Source organism: Anopheles moucheti, chromosome 3 (genome assembly GCF_943734755.1).
Source record: "Anopheles moucheti chromosome 3, idAnoMoucSN_F20_07, whole genome shotgun sequence".
NCBI classification, from domain to species: Eukaryota; Metazoa; Arthropoda; class Insecta; order Diptera; family Culicidae; genus Anopheles; species Anopheles moucheti.
Genome location: NC_069141.1, coordinates 57,114,750 through 57,135,942, shown reverse-complemented (window position 1 = coordinate 57,135,942; position 21,193 = coordinate 57,114,750). Strand labels below are relative to the sequence as shown.

The following is a 21,193-nucleotide window of genomic DNA, read 5'->3' as shown; positions in this document are numbered from 1 at the left end:
TCCTGTATGTTCATAATTGTTGCAATTGAATTTCGAAGATACAATTATGGCAGTACGCGAAATAAGGTTCGTTGGTATGAAGTTTAGATGATACTAATATATTGCTTCACTGGAAACGCTATAATTAACCGAACAGCCATCTATCAACTGCAAAGCACGAATCAAATGTTTGCTGTGAAGACAGAGTACAGCAATAGTTGGGATACTTATAGCGAAATACTAGGAACAGTACAGTCATCATGGCAACATTTTGATTCAGTTTTGAGATGAGAATTTTAGCAATTCTGCTAAACTATCACTAAAATTCAAATATGTTCATGTTTATACAGACTTCAGGCATCTGTACAACATGTTGCACCACCCAATAATATCCATAGTCAAACTTTAACACTCTGTTGACGGATGACGAACATATTACATATTCCTGTACAGGCTCGTTTATTGCTTCTACTCATGACATATGCCATAACATAAAAAAAAATAATTTGAGTTTAATTTGACATTTGCTCACAATTAGATGATTAGAATGAAAGAATGAATGGAAGATTAGAAGTGACAAAGCACAAAAAACGGTAAACGATTACAGCCTTCAGTTCTGTGGAATAAGGATGTGCCCGTCCGCAAAGTGTTAAGACAATTTTCTATGTTGATGCAATTATTAAATCCCTTATCATCATTTCAAATTTTTCAAATCATTGCCTTAGTATGGATTTCTAATTTGAAATCAAAATTAAATCCCCGATACGTTCAATAGTAATTGCATAAAGTTATTTTCGTTTGTTTCGTTTCATCTTTTATTAAAATTAATTCAGAAAACAGCGTAAGGCATTTCATTATGTTTTCATATTTAAATTTCATTAAATATATAAGTCCCTCTAATAACTATACTTCGCAATTATTAAACAGTACGTGAACACTCACCATATCACTTGAACTCAGTAATAATCCAATGCCTTAATGCTTCCATTAGCACTTATCGTAGTTAGATTACGCTACTATAAACACGTACCACGTTCGCACTGTCCTGCTTTTCAACATGCGCGAAGGTTTAGATTAACCCTAATGGGGTTTCATGCAGCCAACAATCTGCACCATTACTGTGCGCAATAATAATCCATTCCCACTGCTCGCCCAACCATTCCACTCATATTTTACTGTGTCACATTACCCTTTCGCATCAAATCCAAATTGCATCACGCAAAGGTTACGAACTCAGGGTTTATGTTGCACAATTGCCCCGCCGTCCAGCGTTCCCTTTGCTCTTCCTGTACGCTCCCTCGCCAAACCGTTAATCCACCAATTCCATTTTCTGAGCAACAAGAAACCCAGTACCGTACATTTGTCCTCAGCCACTTTCCCTATCGCCCCTGTGGGGATTGAGTGCGTAGCACTAGCGGGAAGAATTATCCTTTCCACTTACCGTAATCAATCTCTAATGTGCCGCGTGTCGCTCTTTCTTTTTTCGCCGCTCTCTATTTCTATTTGTCAACATCAACCCCCCGCAGGACCGCCCGGACCGCCAGGACCGCCGGGACCGGCTGGACGGCCACTGCACGACAGTGACGAGATTCCGAACATCTACGGGGCCAACGTTCGCATCGTGCCCGGAGCCGTCACTTTCCAGAATGCAGAAACGATGTCGAAGGTAAGGTTAGGGTGAGCATAGGGCATTGCAACCTGGGCCATACCATCATGCAAAAGATCTCGAAGCAGTCGCTCGGTTGGCACAAATCCGTCTACCAGTCGCAGTGGCCCGGTATCAATTATTTATGCCCATCAGACGACGAACTTCGTCGCCCTGCCTGGACGGTTCGTGTCGTCGATTGCATATGTATCACCGTAGCAAATCACTTGCAAGATGGAATGTACCCCGAACCACGTTTCTTTTCTCTCCGCTGCAAAAATTCCACACTCTTGTGCGTGTACTTCGAAGCGAAAAAAAAATAGAGTACGCAAATAGAGTTGATGAGCTGCCATCACATCATCGTCATCATCATCATCACCAACATCATCGTCAACATTGTCATTTCACCCGTTTCACACTGTGTACTGAAGAGTTACATACACATCCCGCGTAGCTTAGGTAAAGCTAGAGGGCAATCTTGCCATCGCCATCGCAAAACGACGTGACCGACGTTGTCGCGCACTACGCTCCACGTTCATCGCTTTATGCTGAAGGATGCTAATCTCGCTGCTCTCGACTGCACTTGTTTGCACTTGTCCAACAAACTTCCAAACCCGGTGCGACAATCTTCCATTTGGCCACATGGCAAAGGGACTTCAAGTGCCACGGTTTCATAATGGTTTCACATCAAGCTGGAACCGGTCTGGTGAAGGGAGTTCTTTGCATTGCTCGGTCAAACGAATCTAGAGTGCTAAGCTCGATTAGCTAATTTTGGCGTAGCATACTACGATGCAATGGATGCGTTGATGACTGGTGAAATGAAATTGTAGTAAATTGAACTAAATAATGCTACATTTACTTTGCGTGGGTATGTGTCCAAATGTACGAAAATTATTTGTGTAATCTATAGAGAACCTTTATTGATTAGAAAATGGAGGTCTTACACTTAATGGAGGGAGTCTCTATTATTAGTATGATTTAATTATTTTCGATTAACTACAAACTATTTAGGCCGCGAGCTGAAAGCCACCCGGTAGCTCAAGAGCCATTGACAAAAATATTGTACATTTTAATTGCATTAATTAGAACAACAGTTATTGAACGATAACAAAATATTTAAACTTTATTCTATTAAGACAGACTCTTTTTAAATTAAGAGTAACCATAGCGTTGTGGGTCACACTGAGGACTCAGAAATAGGCAATAATCTGTAACACATTTCTGCAAAAAGCTTATTTAATGAGGAAATGTGAAGCGAATTGCCTACCTTCAGGCTAATTTTATGAGTTCATTAGTTCAAGTATCAATTACTCACATTGAAATGGCTATCAATCTTGTTCTTAATAATCGATAACACTTTTCCTAACATGCTGAACTGAACATTCTTAATTGAACAGTATCATGCATTTGACGCTTCATCACAGCAACAAAACACAGCTTTTGCTATATTTAACGCTGTGCAGGAAAAAAGGAAGAAAAATTTAACCTTTGCATCAGCAAGCAAACGAAAATGGAAATTTATTCACTTTTCATAAACCCAGTCCCGGTGAGAAACATTACGAAAGGTCAGTTCGAACAAAAGGTCTAGACCAAATTTGTTACTCTATACCACGCACTGCATTACATGCACCACAGTACCTTGTCCTTCTTCTGCTCATCTGGGTGGCTTAGTTTCTTTCCTTGTACTTCTTTTTTGCATCAAGACTTCACTTCATGCACGAAGGGACATAAAAATGTTGGAAATTTTTTATCGCCATGCTCGTACCAACCACTTTCCCATGATAACGAAAGAGAGAGAGAGAGAGAGAGAGAGAGAGAACCTGCCACAATGTTGGAAGAACAACGACCCCGAACGCATTGTTCGCTGCCGTGCCGTACACACGCAAACCGACACAGTTTGGTCGTTCCGAATTTCGTGGGAAAATGAGCAGCTGTCCTTCACACGGGGGCCACCCCGTGTATAAGCGCCATCGTTTCGGCTTTCGGTTGCAACCGGAGCGTGTACAGTGCAGAGCCAAAGGACCCCCAAATAAATAAGACCTTATCATGAATAATAAACGCTAAGACACACGCCGCCCCACGGTCTGAAGGGTGCGGACCATTCGTGTGCTGCATCGAGTACCGATGGGCCCCCGTGATGGACCATTCCCAGTGCCAGTTTTTCTGCTCATGGTCGGTACTCGGGCCCCGACTCTGGACACGGTTAAGTGCACGGAAGGAAACGAACAAGATGATACACGAAATCTCTCCTGCATCATACTTAATTCTAGGTTATCCACGTTATTGCTCTGCTCCGGCTGGCTACACAGGGACACCGATGAAGTGGCCCCGAAAATGAAAGCACCAGCAGCAAAAAAAAAAACAGATATGAAACTTTTGCAAGAAATCTAGTGTGTGACTGTATTTTTTTCTTTCATTTGAATTCTTCTTTTTTCCAACACTTGCGGCAGCAGATCGCAAGCCCACCCCCCCGGTACCCCCATACTCATTTGCCTTCCAATTTATTTCACACAGATGTCTTCCACGACTCCCGTCGGTACGCTCGCTTACATAATTGACGAGGAAGCACTTCTGGTACGAGTGAACAAGGGCTGGCAGTACATTGCAGTAAGTATACGATTTCCCTTTTGTTATGTTGCCCTTACGATCTTCCAGCGTTCCATCGTCCCAAACGTCCCAACACGTAGCCTCTTCCATCACTCGCACCAAACACAGTGTGTAATTCCACCGGGCCGACCAGCCCTCTTCCCAGGCGATTTCGCCACCGAACCGAAATCAATTGTCCTGTCGCGTCTGTCACTGCACCGACCGACCAGCTCGTAATTCCATGTCTTACGAGCCTTAGCCTAATGACCGGCCCGTCGTGTGGGCTGTCCATCCTGGGGAGCGTAAAAAGATCCCTTTTTTCCTTGCACACAAATTCCTACCAACCAAGCGATCAAACACGTTCTTCTCCACGTGGACTTCGAAACGCAACGTGAGGGTTATATGTGGTACAAATTACACTGATTATTCGCCATTCGCCACCGTTCGTCACCGTAGCCAGTGGACTGTATTTGGTAGCGTTGGAGTGATTCCAAATAGTTTCACATGTCCGATGGGAATCGTTCTAGGGGACGGTTTACATGAATTGATCATCATAAGCTGCTAATGATGGTAACATAGCTAATTTTGCATCGATGACTAAAGTGTCTTAAGACATGTGCGAAAATTGTTTGATCATGCTTTTATTATGTCAAATTAATATTTGATATATTTTCGACAAAGTCCTAGAGATACTGCAAGAACTTGTTGATAGAATTAAAATCAACTATTGCATACCTTCTGGCGCTTATACAAACAACTCAGCGAATAACCAACACGTGATATACAAATTTTATAACTAAACATTTAAATATCTTAAAGGATTAAAATGGTCTAAAAACGAACATTGTAACATACCCTTCAACTGCTCAAATTACGTACTATTTACATACACTCCCATCCTCTATACGCCCTAAAGTTATGCAATGTACATGACAATGACACTTTGTTAACAGGTTGATCGTCGCATTTTATTCGTCACCTGTGGCAACCCGCATGCAAACGCTGTATCCTGTTGGATGGGAGAAAAAAAACATTCAATTACGTGCCCTGCATACAATACAAACCAAAACAAAAAAGTACAAAATAGTTTGTTGCACTCCTTTGACGGTTTTGTGGCTTTATGAGCGTTTTTTTTATTGTTTTGTTGCTGCCACCCAGCAAAATAGACAGTGTTGAGGTCGGCCACACAATACCACATCAATACTTGTCTACATAATGAGCCAACCTGACACCGGATCATGTAGAGAGCTTAATTGAAAAAACCTGTCTGTCACAGTATGGATTTTGTATTGCTCCTTTCAATACTTTAACCACATCCGCGTCCACTCGTCCGCATCCTCCTAACCACGCTGCTTCATCACACCAACATTGCAACATTGATGCCCGGCAGTGAAACAATCGATCTAAACAGTTAATTTAAGTTTAATATTGTTTCAAAATAACCGAAAGCGAAACACCATTAGCGCTTAATGATTCGCGGAAACGTAGACACCAGCGTTGAAGTACCCTTACCGCTTAATCATTGCATTACCGGTGACGGGGGACAGTTTGCGCATAATTTGCACATGCTGGAATGTGGAGCATAATTAAATTTGCTTTTATTTGCATCACCTGAGAGCGAACCGGAACCGGCTGGGACAGTTTGTCGATTTTTTTTTTGTTTTGCTTCGTTGTAGTTCTTCTTCTCACTCTTCCTTATGGGCTTTTATTGTACCACCAATAATAACTCATCCCACAAACCCGTCAACGCTTTGCACTTCGTGGTTCGGAGAGCCGGCTCTCCGCGCGGCGTCACACAAAATCACAAAACGGAAACTGCGTAAAGGTGGTTCTGGCCTTCGCAAACCGAGAAGTGGCTTTTTTTCCCCCCGCCCGCAACGCCCCGACACACAGAGTGGATTGGAAATAAATGAAAATGAATCTGACAAAGCATACACAAATAGCACACGAAACCCGAAAGTGCGTTGGCCGGATGGCACTTCCACGAGACGGAGAATCATCGTTTTGACATGAATAAAGTACGTAATTCAATTGCAAAACATTTTTTTTTGTTGCAAGTGGGGCACTGTATTGGGAGCGAATGGTAGAAAATCGAATAAAAACGCATCTACCGTGTGGTTTCGGTGCGGGTCGATGCAGGATCCACTCGCAGCAAAACAAACGCATAATAACTCCGTGCATGCAATCGACGGAAGATTGAATAACTATATTTCAAGTACGGTAGCAATAGCACAACGGAGTACTCTTTTCAATGCAATTCATTTTGTTTTTATAACCATTTTGATTAATTTCACTCTTATTTCGTTACATGAGTACATGCCAAGTGCTCTTACTTTGGTTTCATGAAACGTATTCAGTCTTACGTTTTTATATTTTTTGTTTATAGTTTTAATTAAGTAGTTTATGTATTGAAATGTTTAATTTTATTTTCAATTTCCTATTGTTTTGTTCTACTGCTTAATATATTTTAAACAACAATGCTTAACAAATCCTAACATACACTCATTGTATTCATCAACTGTTGTCAATGCAATTTGACGCCCCTGGATGCCAAGAAAGTAGCGGTTAGTTCCAATAGAGGACGATAGCGATCGCGATCTATATTTACGAGTAATATACGGATTGTTATACGGTCTGATCACATTAAGAGGCAATAAATTTCAACAAGTGTAAAAAAAAACCACGACTTGTTAAAATTGTGCAATAAAATATCGTCCGAAGTCCGACAATTGTTTTCTCTTATTTATTTAATATACTTTACAAAAGTATTAAACAATTGAGTGTTTAATTAAACCCTGTTTTTGGAAATTAAGCTATTGTCAAACGCAAATGTCAAGCAGATGAGAATGAGTTGATCATTACGATTTATTATGAAACAAAATTTTAAAATCAGTACAAAAGTCCAACGAAATGAACACTTTTGAACGTTAGTTCTCATTTGACGCATCAAATATTCCTTTTGTCCAAGGCTTGCCATTAGCGTTATCTTCGTAAGCTGAGCTTTTATGTATTTCATTATTGCTTCCATTTTATCCCTTTTAACACTAATCACACCTTCCAAGTTACACCCAAAAGAGTGGATAACACACAGCACAAATGGCTCTTATGTACCCGTCGAGAAAAAAAAGCATAACTCAAAAAGGCTTCAAACTTCGCAGTGAAGATGAAAGCCACATTTGTTCCGCCAACGGTACCGCTTCGTTCAGATTCGTTGGCCATATTTTTGGCACTAATCCTCTCAGTCTGCAGCCCGGAGAACACTAATTAACAGGTCTTCCCGTGGTCCAACACATTAAACAACCACTGGCAGCCGTATACATGCGCACGGCAGAAGATTAACAGTGCTCGCGGATGAAAGATCACGTTGCACGCTTCCCTTTGGGTGTATGGAAACCCCTAGTACCAACCATACACACTTTTCTCATCATGGATTCAGCGAAACTTGCATTACATGCTCTCACCAAACACGGCATGTATAGTGCACGCTTCTTGCTGCACAAAAACAAATGGATCTAAAATCCTCTTTGCAATGGGCGCCCCAACGGGAAAGCTTCCTTTTATAGATCGGCTAAGCCTTTCCTACTCTCATCTTTCTCACTAGCCGGAAATTCGCTCGCTGACAAGAAAATCATAAACCTCCAATTTGTACACGTTCGGGGTATTTTCCTCCCTAATGGAAGACAAAAAAATATGATTGCACGTAAACCGGAGCAATTTTCTTCCATGTGCAATGGCCAAGAGCAGCACAAAGGGAAAAACTGTTTGTAACGTACAACCATCGGAGCATGATTTCCCGTTTTTCCCCCCCATCAAAACCCCCCTTTCATGGGTGTAAATGTGCATTTCCACCAATACAAAAAATTGCCAAAGAATACAAAGAGCACAAGAAAAATGGCGCTGGTACAGGCCACGGGTAATGTACGGAGTTTCGAGTTACATCTGTTTTTTTGTTTTATTTTTCGCATTTTACATATTCCATTTACTGAGAACAATAGAATGGACGAAAGAGAATGCAAATTTATTTTTATAATCTTTAAAATCACATTCATTCCAACGCAAACTCGCGGAAGAATTGTGGCACAAGCACAGAAGCCAAAGCACAGAATCCATAAATATTTGTCCACGGACATTCCGATTCCCAGAAGTGGTTTCTCATGTATGGAAAATTTGCAGACAACGGTTCGTCATGATATCCCCATGTTATTGTTTTTTCTCGCTTTTTTAGTCTTGACATTTAAACATTTAAAAAATAGATATTTTTTCAATACGTAAGTGAAGTAAAATTTGTACATGACGGGCATTAAGTGCAAATTTCAAGTGCCTGTGGAAGTCTACTACATTGCAGATAGTCACCAATAGGATACAACTAGCATTGTTGATAACAAAGCACTTTTGTGAATAGTAGTCTTTGCAAAAAAAATGTTCTTTCGATCGGAACATGCGGTGATTGGGAAGATCAAACTAAAAGTTTCGAAAATGTGGCCTTCATAAAGATCCAAGTCTGAGTTTATCCGAGTGTTGGCCCATTATCCCTATTACGTAGAGGAACCAACGAGAGACGAACACTCTCGCGAAAGATGAATGAACGACTAAAGTTATGAGAACGCTATAACAATTCTGACCAGAGTATCTACTCCAATAATTCCGATACTGCAATGAAGAGGTTAAGTATTGTCGATAAAGTATAAAGAAACGAAAACCAAAACCTAAAGCTGAATTTTAAGAGGAAATGAGCAAATGTAGCTTTAGGTGACTTTAGGAAACTGTATTTGTGAAAATGCTTTAGTTACACAAATTATTGTAGGAGTGATCGATTCTCAGAAATTATTAGCTAAAATCAATTTAAACGTACCTTTTCGTACTTTAAGCTGCCTTAAACCTTTACAAACTGATCAAATCGGACGTGTCTATACTGATAAAGATCCAATGGCTCCTATGACTTGAAGCTTTAATCAAAATTGTGACACTTTCAAATGAGACTCTGAATGGATATATATTAGTAATTGTGCCATGATATTTAATAGACACGATAGTTTAAAGTGAAAAACGTGACAAGATCGCCAAGGTGCCAATCAATTCCACTTTAAAAATACCAAAATGCAGATGTTAATTTATTGACATCTTTCCGGGACCCTTTTCCATGTTCATGTCATTGCCTCATCGAAACAACTGCTTCAGACATTGTTAGTATTGCACTCACTAAACATTGTTTAGCGCTCTCAAAAAGGTAGTTGCAAAACAATAGAAAATCGCACACACTTTTAAACGAGATGGGAGGTTTTGCAATACCTTCCTTTTAAGCACAACATTGACACATTGCAGGCAGCAGCAGTGGTTGATCGTGGAGATAGCAGAAAACCATTCACAGCAAAACTTTGCACTTTCCACAAGTCAAACAAACACGCCAATTATTGCTACTGCCGGTTGGTGAATAATTCATGCGCCTATAAACAACATGGAAACCATATTAGTCATGACAGCTTCCCGGTCTACCTTACCTACGGCACTCTTTTCCGTGCAACGCTTTTAACGCTGCGAATGCGAATGCATCGCGGACCAAAACGTTCTCTAATCAAGTGGCTACGATCGGGCGACCGTTGACCCGTTACGTATCGATAAATATTTTACATAAATAAATAAACTGTTTTGATTCGATTTCCGATGGTAGCGAATTGCCAACCCCCAAACCACCCTTACGCCCGACCCCGTGAAAGTTTTTCCCCATGCCCACAAATCAGCGTTGATTGACCCATGTAACGGATTGGTTGTTTTCACTTGGTAATATTATTGATAAACAACGCTTTCATTCCTTCATTTGCAGCTAGGAACGCTGGTGCCAATTGCAACGGTTCCACCGCCCACCACCACCATCGTACCACCGCAGCGTTCCGATCTGCAAGCATCGAATCTCATCCACAATCTTCCACAACCGGGAGATGGCTCAGTGGTAAGTTTTCGTGTACTGCAGAATGGTTATTTACAGCAGCTTCAAATAACATTTCATTCCAATAGACTAATATTACTAATTGAATCATAGGACAATTACTCACACTAGTAACGAGACTACGAGACTACTCAAACAAAAACATGGTTTTCTAGAGAAACATTTACAAAACGTTTTTTTGTAACTTTATCAAATCGTCTAACATAACATCGGTTGCAACACTGAAAAGCGAATGTCAGTTAGCACTCTTTAAATAGAAATATTTTCTTTGTGTATTTGATAATTCTAGTAATATAATCCGGATAAAGTTAGAACCTGTTTCATAATGTTTGAATAGAAGACTCTAAGAAAATCTATTATGACAGGATGAAGGAAGCTTTAATAAAACTATTGCCGTGGTCAACTTAGTATCTTAGTGTTCTATGTTCTATGCCACAGGGATAAGACATACGAAAAACAGTGCGATCATGCAACTCGTTCGCTCCGGGAAGTTTTGCTTCGATGGCACTCATTTTTGTGTCCTTCATTTGGTGCTAATTTACGAAAATCCAGTCTACTATGATGGATTTTAGCAAGTTGCATTGCTTGTATGGCAAACAGTCGTGGATCCGAAATAAAACCTATAACATTTTATATTCTTCATATAAATCTGAGGTTAGCGGTTAGAATGTTTAACAAACTCAATCATTACTGTAAACAACACATTTTACTTCTGTTTTTCATTCTATTTAAGGATCCTCAACGGCCATTTCAAAACAAGTGAATCTAGAGTTATTAACAGTGTTTTTAATTTTATAAATTTTCTCCTTAATTTTGGAGCGTTCACTGGATACCATTCGAGCTCGATTTTTCACCCTCTGCAAATCTGTTTTTGCATGTGTTGGTGTATTCAAGCTGAGATAGCAATTGTTTTTTTTAGAGCAGAAAAGATTGGCCTACTTTTGTGGACAACACAAAGCTTTTGCTTGCAATCCTTTGACCACCGCTTCAGTCCATGGAACGCACAGAGTCACAAGATCGCACGAAAGAACCAATTCGTAGAGTTTTATCAAGTTGCTTCATCAGACAGCATAAAACACGTACGACAAACAATATTTCGAACAAATCAATCTAATATAGATGAATTCATCTATATTTATTCGATATATTCGTCGATATATTCGTCTATTTGCCCTACATTCTACCTTTATTTATGTTGCATTACACCTATCTGACAGCTGTCAATAACATAACCGCCATATTAAGGTCTCATACAACACAGAATTTTATAAACTTAATGGAATTTAAGTCTTCGCTTTTAAACAGTTTTGTGAGTACTATTAGTAGGTTTTGTAACTGGATGAACGGTATCCTTTATGGCTAGTATTCCCACATAAACGAAAACGGATTAATCACACATACACACACACCCGCACACACATGTCAAAATGGATCAATGCATTCGTGTTTTCTGTTTTGTTTCCCCCGTGCCGTTCAATTTCAAAATGTGCGAGCTTTATGTGCAACCGCTCATCGTTTTCGACAATCAAACAAAAGGCGCATCAAACTGGCACAAACAAAACATTTGTGTCACCGTGTGCACAAAACCGTTTCATCGCACAAAAGCAAAAATACGGAACTGAAAACAATTCATTTTCAGCATGTCCCGGAAGCTGACTGTCCTCACACATAACTGCACACACACAAACACGTTTGACTACGGTGGGCAGTATAACGGAAAATTTATTGTGCAATCGCTGTCATTGGAATTTATGTTCCATTTTTGCTGGAATAATAATCCAATATTTATAATTTAAAACGGCTCTTCATTATACTATGGTTCTCACGCGAATGCTCCGTTTGAATTTGTTACTTGCGCTTTTGTGTGTTTCTCTCCGCTGTGTGTTGGGGAATGGGAGCGATAAAGAGATGGAATAGAGCTGGTCTTTGTTTGGTTTATTTATTCATTGTATATTCGCCGATTTTTTTTCTATTATCAAGTTGGTTAGAACCACCATGATTGTTTCACTCTCGCTGACGGAACAGTAGAAAAGCCGTCTATCAGGGATAGGCAACATTACGTGTTGCATAATGTTGTTTATTTAAAGAGCTTCCGTTTAACGCTTTATTATATGAAGCTTTTTAAAAAAAAAAGTTAGATTTCATACTATAAATATGAAGATATTCATTGAAGATTCATATTAAGATATTCACATATTTAAAATTTATCAAAACACTCAAAAGTCCAGTTGTTCACCCCTGATTTAAACCATCGCCAAAATGATATAAACAAACTACCCAAGTGCGCTGCTAGACAAGACGCTCACCGGTACCATTAAGCTCTGCCTTGTTGAGCAGTTTGTAAATAAAAATTACATTCTCTTCCCTTCGAGTGCCCATTCGTTTCGTTCAAATGCAAAGCACAGCAATTGCTTTGTACAATTTGCCCCTATTCCTTCCCATGGTGATCGTGACCGAGAGACATCCTTCAGCGGACACCATCGCTCTTGCTCATGCTTATGTGTATGCGTGTGTGTGTGTGTGTGTGCCAAACTCGCACACACAACCGATAAGCTGGTATCATATTTTTATATTTTCGGCTCGTATATTTCGCATGTTGTGAGTGTTTCTCCGGCATGCCTTACTCTGTTGCGTATGAATTCTGCCCACATAAACAAGAAAACCTCAACATAACCTCCCTCCTGGGAGGGGTAAAAGCTTCCCGTCCGTTCGCGACTAAATAGATGATCCTGTTTCGTACTAAATTTCTTTACCAAGACAAATGTAATAATACTATATCATACTTTCGTCCAATCCTTTAAAACCCCGGACAATCTGAACTTGATCGACTTGGACCTTTTTAACTAATACTTTACCCACTTTCATTTCTTTACTCTTCTTCCATGTGGCCTCGGCTTACACCATCTTCGTAATCGTATCACTAACCCATCCATCCGTGACGCATCCTAACCATAAACGAAAATGGTTCTAACTAACGAACGCGGTAACCTAACGCCCGACAACGAAACCCATCATGGCAAACGCTGCGAATAAAACAACGACTTCACTTCAACGGCATACCTCTAACAACAACTAACTAACTGCATGGATGTATACGATGGAAATAAAAACCTTCACCTTCAACAACATCGTCGGCTCCGTTGGCTGTCATCGCTCATCGTTGCTTCCGCGCTGGTACCACAGTTCACCGCCACGCCGGAGTATGAGTCGGTAAATATTTTCCCAAGATGATTCCCTTTTTTCCGGGGTTTTGCGTGTGCTATGCTCGGTATCTTCTGTTCCTTCGTTGTGTTCCACCCCTTTGCTACTCGCTTCCACCAAAATTTATCTTGCAAACAGGAGAACCTCAAGTGTTCGCAAAATATTTTCCTCCCCATTTTGTTTCTCTATTTTGCTCATCCAGACTGTGACTTGTTCACCGATTACTTGTCGATTTCGTACCATTACTCTACTGGTTTTTTTCTTTGTTTCTTCATTCTAATGTTTCCTCCGTGGAGCTACACCATCCAGCAGAGCTTTCCGTTCGCTTCTTGGCCGTCTTGACTTGGCTTTATTTATTCAAGCATCCATTTTTCGATATTATCTCACCAGCGTACGACGATGAACAACCAGGCGCCTCCATTTTGCTGCTCGTTGTTTTTGCCTTTGTCCTACTGCCGCTCGCGAAAGCGTTCGGACGTTCTTTCTTTTGCTCCATGCCGAATAATAGCATTATGCCCCCTGGTGGTCGTGATTATTGCCGTTCGCTTTCTGTTTGATTAGTTTGCACGGGCTTGCCTCATGCGCTGTGCTGTACCTTCCGACCCCTAACAGCAGCACGATTTACACGCTTTCCAACGGCCAACGTGCGCGAGGAAAGTTAGTTTCGACCACGCTTGCTGCACAAAACATTTCTTACCCTTCGATAAACTTTGCGCAAATATTTAATGAAATATACCCGATACATCAACGGACGAGAAATGGAGGCGCCCAGTACTTCATTTCTACCAGCGACCGGGCGGCTCCATGCAAAATGCATTTCCAACTTTCCATCCTCAGGGCAAAAGGGCGGGAGAAGAATTCCGCGCACTTAAATTAGCTTTAAACAAATCTTCACTTCGTTCGGGATTATTAGAATAGTTGAATGCTTCATGTTCGCGTATTTGTTAGGGCCAACCGGTGAGGTTGGCTTAAGCATTTCCAGCAATGCACAAGTCGATAAATCCGCGCAAGTGTGTACCCCCATTAGGTGGATTAAGAAGACGAGCAAAAAAAACAAGCAAACAAACCGCAAAAAAGCAAACACAAACACACAAAACTAAAGAGACAAAAACAAACCCTCTACAGAAATCCCGGCAGCTAATGCTGACCTGTAGCTGGTGGATTCATTTCGTTTGCCATTTCTTGTGCGTCATTGTTCCATTTCCTTTCCGTGCTTCAACGGGATTCGGTTGATTGCAAACATCCTCTTTGGAAGTAGTCTAGCGCGTCCACCACTGAAAGACAATCAGTGCAGGGCAACGATCATTTCGCTACCTCCAGGCACACGATCTGGAGCACTGAGCCAGCAGCGTGCTTTGGGTCGAGTGCGGAATGATATTGGGCAGAAAAATGGCTAGCATACTCCACTTGCCCGGCAACGATCTGTACGGGCGGTATCCTTCCTCCCTGCACAGCCCGCAACATTTATTACCATCGTAATTTATGATAATAATCGTAATTTTATAACCGAAATCGTGTGCCGTATTTCGTATTGCTTTACGCGATGCTTCACCACGAGTGGCTCCAGTTCGGAGTGGTGGTGTACAATTTTTCGAAAACCCAAAGACTACTTCGACCGAGAGGTAGTACGTTCCGCCACAGTTGGACGTTCACATCGTTCCGGGATGCTGTTGCTGACGATGATAGGCGATTAAGGGATGATTTATTTTCTCCCTTTCTACGAAACAGATAAAGTACCGGGAGATGATTACCTTTTCCACCAGACGAGAGCGGATGATTACAACGCAATGCAGCGTTTAACCGCACGGCAAAACAACCGTTCGTATGTATGTGTGTTTTGTGTTAAATAATGTGCTCATCGATTACTGTTATTCCTTTTACACATTTCATTGCATTCAAAAGCAATCCACAATGCGACATTATTAAAGACGGGGCAACCGTCCACCCCCGAGGTTCTCGTACTGATTCAACTGTGCTTGGCGCATAATTGAAAATGAGCAATTACCCATTGACACGCGCAGTGGAACGAGTGGTGGACCGGTTTTTTTTGTTCTTACTTGCAACCCAGATTCGAAACCCTTTGCACCACCGCCCTACAAGAATGGATGTAATTTTCATTCAATTTTAATTAAATGCGATTTCATTACTGAACTCAACCTTGCCATTGTGGAATTGTGTTCTCAATTTTCAATTCCCGGTGACAAACATCATTAACCCGTTCGCAATGTTTGACTGTCGCGAACGAAAGAGCAACCTTACCCTTTGACAAAAGGGTAATGGGATCCCCAAAGGGTAGTGGACGAATACCAGTGGTTCTGCAAGTCAAATACACGATTATTTAATGAGAGATAATTTTATCAAACCTCACCACAGTTGATATACTGTGGATTGTTAGTTAGGTAATTGCATAATTATTTACCTTCTCTCATATTTTGGGCACTTTTTTCATGGCCAAATCGTGTAAGTTCTGAATCGAAAAAACTGAGCATTTGAGATTTCTTTTTACCAAAATTTTAGCTTATTTATTCGCGAACAAAACCTACTACATTAGTTTTGAAAAAAAAATCAAACTTGTTGCCATTCTAAGGATTTATACGAACGTGCAGCAGTACTGCATTAGATACGCATTGCATTGCGCACTCCCCATTGTCCTTGTCATCCAATCAATCTATCCACCATCGTCTTGGGTATTTTTGTTAAGCGATATTTGCTCAAGAAAACCTCTATTTATTTACAATAAATACGAATAAAATAAATTTAAAGAAAAATTGCAAGACAGATGGAGGCGTCTGAATTTCCGTCATTGATCTACGCGGATGTTTCCTTTGGTGTCAAGAAAATTTTTACTATCAGAACTGTGAACAAGATTTAATTATTTTTATTTCCATAAGAACGTTCGGCCCATGTTTCTTAAAAAGTAAAACGAGGTATTAATTGCCTATTTTAAATTTCTTGTGCTAAAGAATTCGTTTAAGCGAATCTAGATACATTACAATCTTATATTAGGACAGTATATTTCACGTCAAAGTATTACTACATTCCGCGTTCAATGTGTTACAGTAACTTCTAATGTTCGAATTAAAACTAGGGCTTATTCCCTTTTAACCTTAAAAATATTTCATAGTTTTTACTTGTTGTAGGCACAGTCAATGATGCAAAACGCTTAACAAAAGCTATTTACGTTGCATATTTATGTAACAATAAAAGATTCGATGTTCATTTTTTGAGGATCAAATCGATACTACCCACTAATTTTATTTCTAGCTCATTCTATCGTAGATCGTCTGTCATCGTTTTCCTATTCCCTTTTCCGACTTATTATCATTCCTGCCTTTATAGCATAAGAAAATCACACTATTTCACATCACAATCACAATGAATTCATCGTTAAACTAGAACAATTACAATCTGTAAATAAAATTATTATTAAATTATGAAATTAACAACTATCAAGTACATTATAATCCCTTTGAAAATACTAAATAACCCCGATACGTTTAACAATTATGTATTCTAATTAATATGTCAATTTATAAATTAATGTCAATTGTTAAATAATTAAATTATTGTTACAATTAATTAAAATCATTGAAAACAATTATGTAGTTCTCAGTACAAAGTTGTAATTATTTAAATCGCGATTATAGTAATCGCTGCATCATTGGATTGTTTCATCAAAATCTGAAAGGTTTGCTAAAATTACTGATATAAAAACAAATTTGCTTCGCATCGCAATTACAATCTTGACTTAACCTTTACATGAACCTCAAAATCAAATCGTAATGATGATTTTATATAACGGACTGTAATTAAATTATAATCCAAATCAAAGTGCTCACAATAGAGCATCGTTAAAAACGTTCCAATCCTTAACAAAATGTTCATAACCCCGGATCCTACCATACCGATCCATCGCCATCTTCGATCGTGTAAAACAACAATTTGCTACCGTTGCTACATTTTTCATCTCACCAACCGAAACAGAATCGGTTCCTAATTTTGACGGTGCTCCGGTACCAACTGCACGCTCTTTTGCTTAGGTCAGACTAAGTGATGAGACCAGCCGCGGGGTCCCATTATGATTGAAGCTGCAAAACGTTCGGATCGATTGAATTGGCTGAAATGCTGATTGCTCTTATCCACCCAGAACGGTTCGGTCAATTTTCATCCAGCTCTGACAGTGGAAAAACGTGGACAGCGGGTGGATGCTATTTGTTTTCGGCCTCGTCTTGCCCTTTTTTCTTCGTTTCGTATCGCCCCCAGGTCCGAGTTGTCAAGCTTTACCCTGACGTTCGTTTTAAAATCTTTATTTTTATGATAATTTGATTATTTCCTTGAAACTTGTTCTGGGAGCACGGGAAGGCAGGGAAAGTAAAGTGGAACGGAATTCTATTCCGTTTCAAGGAGAAAAAAGTCTTTCATTCCTATCTCCCATTTTCGTTTTATTTGCATTTCTGAGTCCTTGATTCCGGTTCCCACTTTCGTCCTACAACTGTGCCGCATTCTTCCCAGTAAGCGAATGATTGCCTATTCCAAGTGTGCTTCTTGCACACTGTCCAGGCACATACAGCTACAGCTCAAGAGCCACCTCGATAGCAACTTCTTAAATCGTCCGTTTTCTGCGTCTTCACGTTGGAGTGTACGCTTTATTTGTCTACTACTATTCGCTGCGTTGCAATCGCGTTTTCTGACTTAATTTTCTGGCCTTTCGGTCGGTCAATTTCTGTGTACTTGCGACCCTGTGTGTTTGTGTGTGGACTTTTTCTTCTAATTCCTTCTCTCTTTCCCATTCACCACGTTTCAGTTGCGGATGGCAGCACTTAACGAACCGTACCCGGGCGACATGCAGGGCATCCGTGGCGCGGACTTCGCCTGCTATCGACAAGCGCGCCGAGCCGGTCTCCTGGGAACGTTTAGGGCTTTCCTTTCGTCGAGGTAAGTGTGTCCATTTCCTTGCGCACCAACCATCCTTATTCACACGTCCCACACACCGTACAGTTCGGACAGAACGTTTAAGAAATGCCTCCTCGCACTCCCTCGACGCCGGGGTGTTTGTTTTTCCATCGCGCGAAAACTAAATTCGTTCGCCAATCTGTGTTGGATTTGGATCTGCTCCAAAATCGCCACAGAAACTTCTAACGCAATCACATCGAGAGCATCGAAATCCCTGGGTGGGCTTTCTTACCGCCCGGGGGCGGATTCTCCCTGCTGGACGCTAAATCACGTAAATCAAATAAAATCCGTACGCCAGCCAGTTGGAATGTCTGTGCGGGCGATTTTAGCCGAATGTCTTTTATTTTCAAAGTGTTTCTATCAGTCTATTTGTTTCCCTTCGTTCACATCTGTTCAATCGCTATTTTCTAACTCGAAAGCTCAACGTGGCTAAATTTAAACACCACTTCATAGCTTAATGCCGCAAATCAAGTGTGCCATGGCTGTTTTTGTGTGTATGATTTTATTCCACTTTTTGCTCATTGTAAGGACAGGGAAAAATACCATTGTTAAGAATCACCATCGTTTGTGTATCGGTATGCGCGAGGGTTGAAACAACACAATGTTCAAGAAGCGTGAAGCAGTCTAAAACATTCCTCACCTTGGACGGCAGACCCATCGCAATTATCCACATGCCGACTGCCATTGTAAAAGCCTACCAACATTAATAGCTGCAATGGTTTGACATTTCCGTTCGGCTGGAAATAATTTAGTTCGCTTTATTCTCACCAAGTAAAACGATTCTACAGAACTAACGCCTACAAAGGCATTTCGTTAATCAATCGCATACCAGCGTGTCAAATTCTTCAGGCGCAACAATAAATAAAGTTCTGTCGTGCTATATTGGTTGTTAATTAGCAAACAAATTTCCATTTCCATCAACATCGGAGGTTTTTAAAAATGTTCCATCACCAAAAAAACACGAAGGTTTTATTAATACTACTTCACAATACCGATTCATTTGGAACGAATTGAGAAAAACTGTGACACTCTTATAAATTTAGATACCTTTTAATTAAAAAAAGTAGAAAAACAAACACTTTACAAACTTAAATATGATAACGACACTCCTTCTTCCAACTGTCAAGTACCAGGCGTCTCCATTAAATTGTCAAAAATAATTGTAAATAACCAGGCGTCTCCATTCATATTGCAATTCAAATTGTCGTTAATAAAAACCAAGAGAAAAATGTAAGAAACTTATTGCATAGGTTTTTTTAATATTTTAAATTTTGGTCATTTTCCACCCCGACGGCATTTTTCGTATTTTTAACAACGATAGTGCAGAATTTGTATAAGGCATTTCCTCCTTTGCATTTTTTATTATTTTCAACTTTATTTTCTCCTGTTTTCTTCAAATTATGTGGCTATAACCCATTTGTTAATTGTACCTGGAAATATTTATTTAATTTATATTATGACGGCAATGCCGTATTTTCTGTACCTGGAAATATGTTACATTTAAAAATTACAGTACTCTTTTCAAATGAGACAATTGTAGCGTACTATCAGCGTACTACTCATCAACAAATTAGTACGACCAAACAAGTAAACTTTTCCTCTTGTGAACAGGCACATGTTTAAATCGGACTCATTAGTAACACTACAAGCTAAACAGTCATAAACCTGCCATTTTTTGCTTTTTTTACTTCATTTACCTGTAGCTGAATAAACAGTCATAAACCTGCCATTTTTTGCTTTTTTTACTTCATTTACCTGTAGCTGAATAGACAGCCACAAGTTTTGGTACTTGTCATTTGGAGTTTTAGTTTTAGTTTTGGTTTTTGTCAATTGGAACCAGCGTAACACCACCAGGATAAATCACAACTTTAAAGACAAATCAGTACCCAGAAGTTCATAAAATTCTGTGACTTAACAATTTTATACAAAAATGAATAACACTTGATGAAATTAAACTATTTATGATTATCTACATTTACTTTGAAATATTCCTGTTCAACGCACGATATATTAAATTTTTTAACTGAAGCAGTATCATCTTCATTTGATTACTTTTACTAAATTATCATTCGCATTAACTGCATCACAAAAAGAAGATTTTGAACCACGCTTATAAAACATTAACTTTTAAATTTTTAAATTATATTTTTTCTCTCATCTGCCAATTTGATAATAGTTCTTTTATACAGCACAATAGATAACTTATTTTAAGCTTCTCAGGAAAACCCTCGCCTGATAAAAACCTTTTGCAACTATGTATGAACAACGATGCAGAATCCTCTACATTTTGCGAAACGAAAAACGCATCCTACACAAAAAATTAAACATTTCATTCAAATTGCTCACTATTGCTATCCAAATGTAGACATTCCAGCGTAAAAAAAACCGTACCAAACAGCGCCACACACATTCTACGCCACGGTAACCACAGTTAAATTGTGGAAATTAACTAGATTAACACACAGCGCACAATATCAATAACCGGCTAATTTCTTTTTTCCTGCTACGGATGATAATCCCACCGTAATGCGCTACGATGCGAGCCGTAAATGTATTTTAATCCTTCACCAATTTACGGCTTGTTTTTTTTCCTGCTCACCCACTTTCCCTTGCGAAGTGGGCAGCGAAAGGTAGCGGTGGGAGAGTAAGCCAGGAAAATGAACCGGGAAAACTCATTCTTCTAATTAAACTTCAACGCATTGTTGGTGTTACCATCAGCTGCATGATGTCGATCAAGCTCAAGCCCATACTTTTCCCCTCCCGGACCGGATGGGGAATACATATTAAGCCGGCAAGAAAAAAGCGAGTTCAACTTTTTCCAAACCTACCCCACTGGAATCCTTTTCCATCGCACTCCCGTAGGTCGTTTTTCGACAGCTACAAGT

General features: G+C 39.9%; 1 protein-coding gene across 5 annotated transcripts in view; it reads left to right on the top strand.

Moving 5' to 3' along the window:
- LOC128305629 (collagen alpha-1(XVIII) chain) overlaps positions 1-21,193 on the top strand; it is a 215,179-nt gene that overhangs the window by 179,226 nt on the left and 14,760 nt on the right. For 4 of the 5 annotated variants that reach the window (XM_053043173.1, XM_053043178.1, XM_053043175.1 and 1 more), the window contains 5 exons: positions 1,506-1,645; positions 4,139-4,231; positions 10,032-10,157; positions 13,338-13,364; positions 18,160-18,290. In XM_053043173.1, coding sequence (XP_052899133.1) covers positions 1,506-1,645; positions 4,139-4,231; positions 10,032-10,157; positions 13,338-13,364; positions 18,160-18,290 — 517 coding nt within the window. The remainder of the gene's footprint in view (positions 1-1,505; positions 1,646-4,138; positions 4,232-10,031; positions 10,158-13,337; positions 13,365-18,159; positions 18,291-21,193) is intronic. The other variant, XM_053043176.1, reaches the window with a different exon arrangement.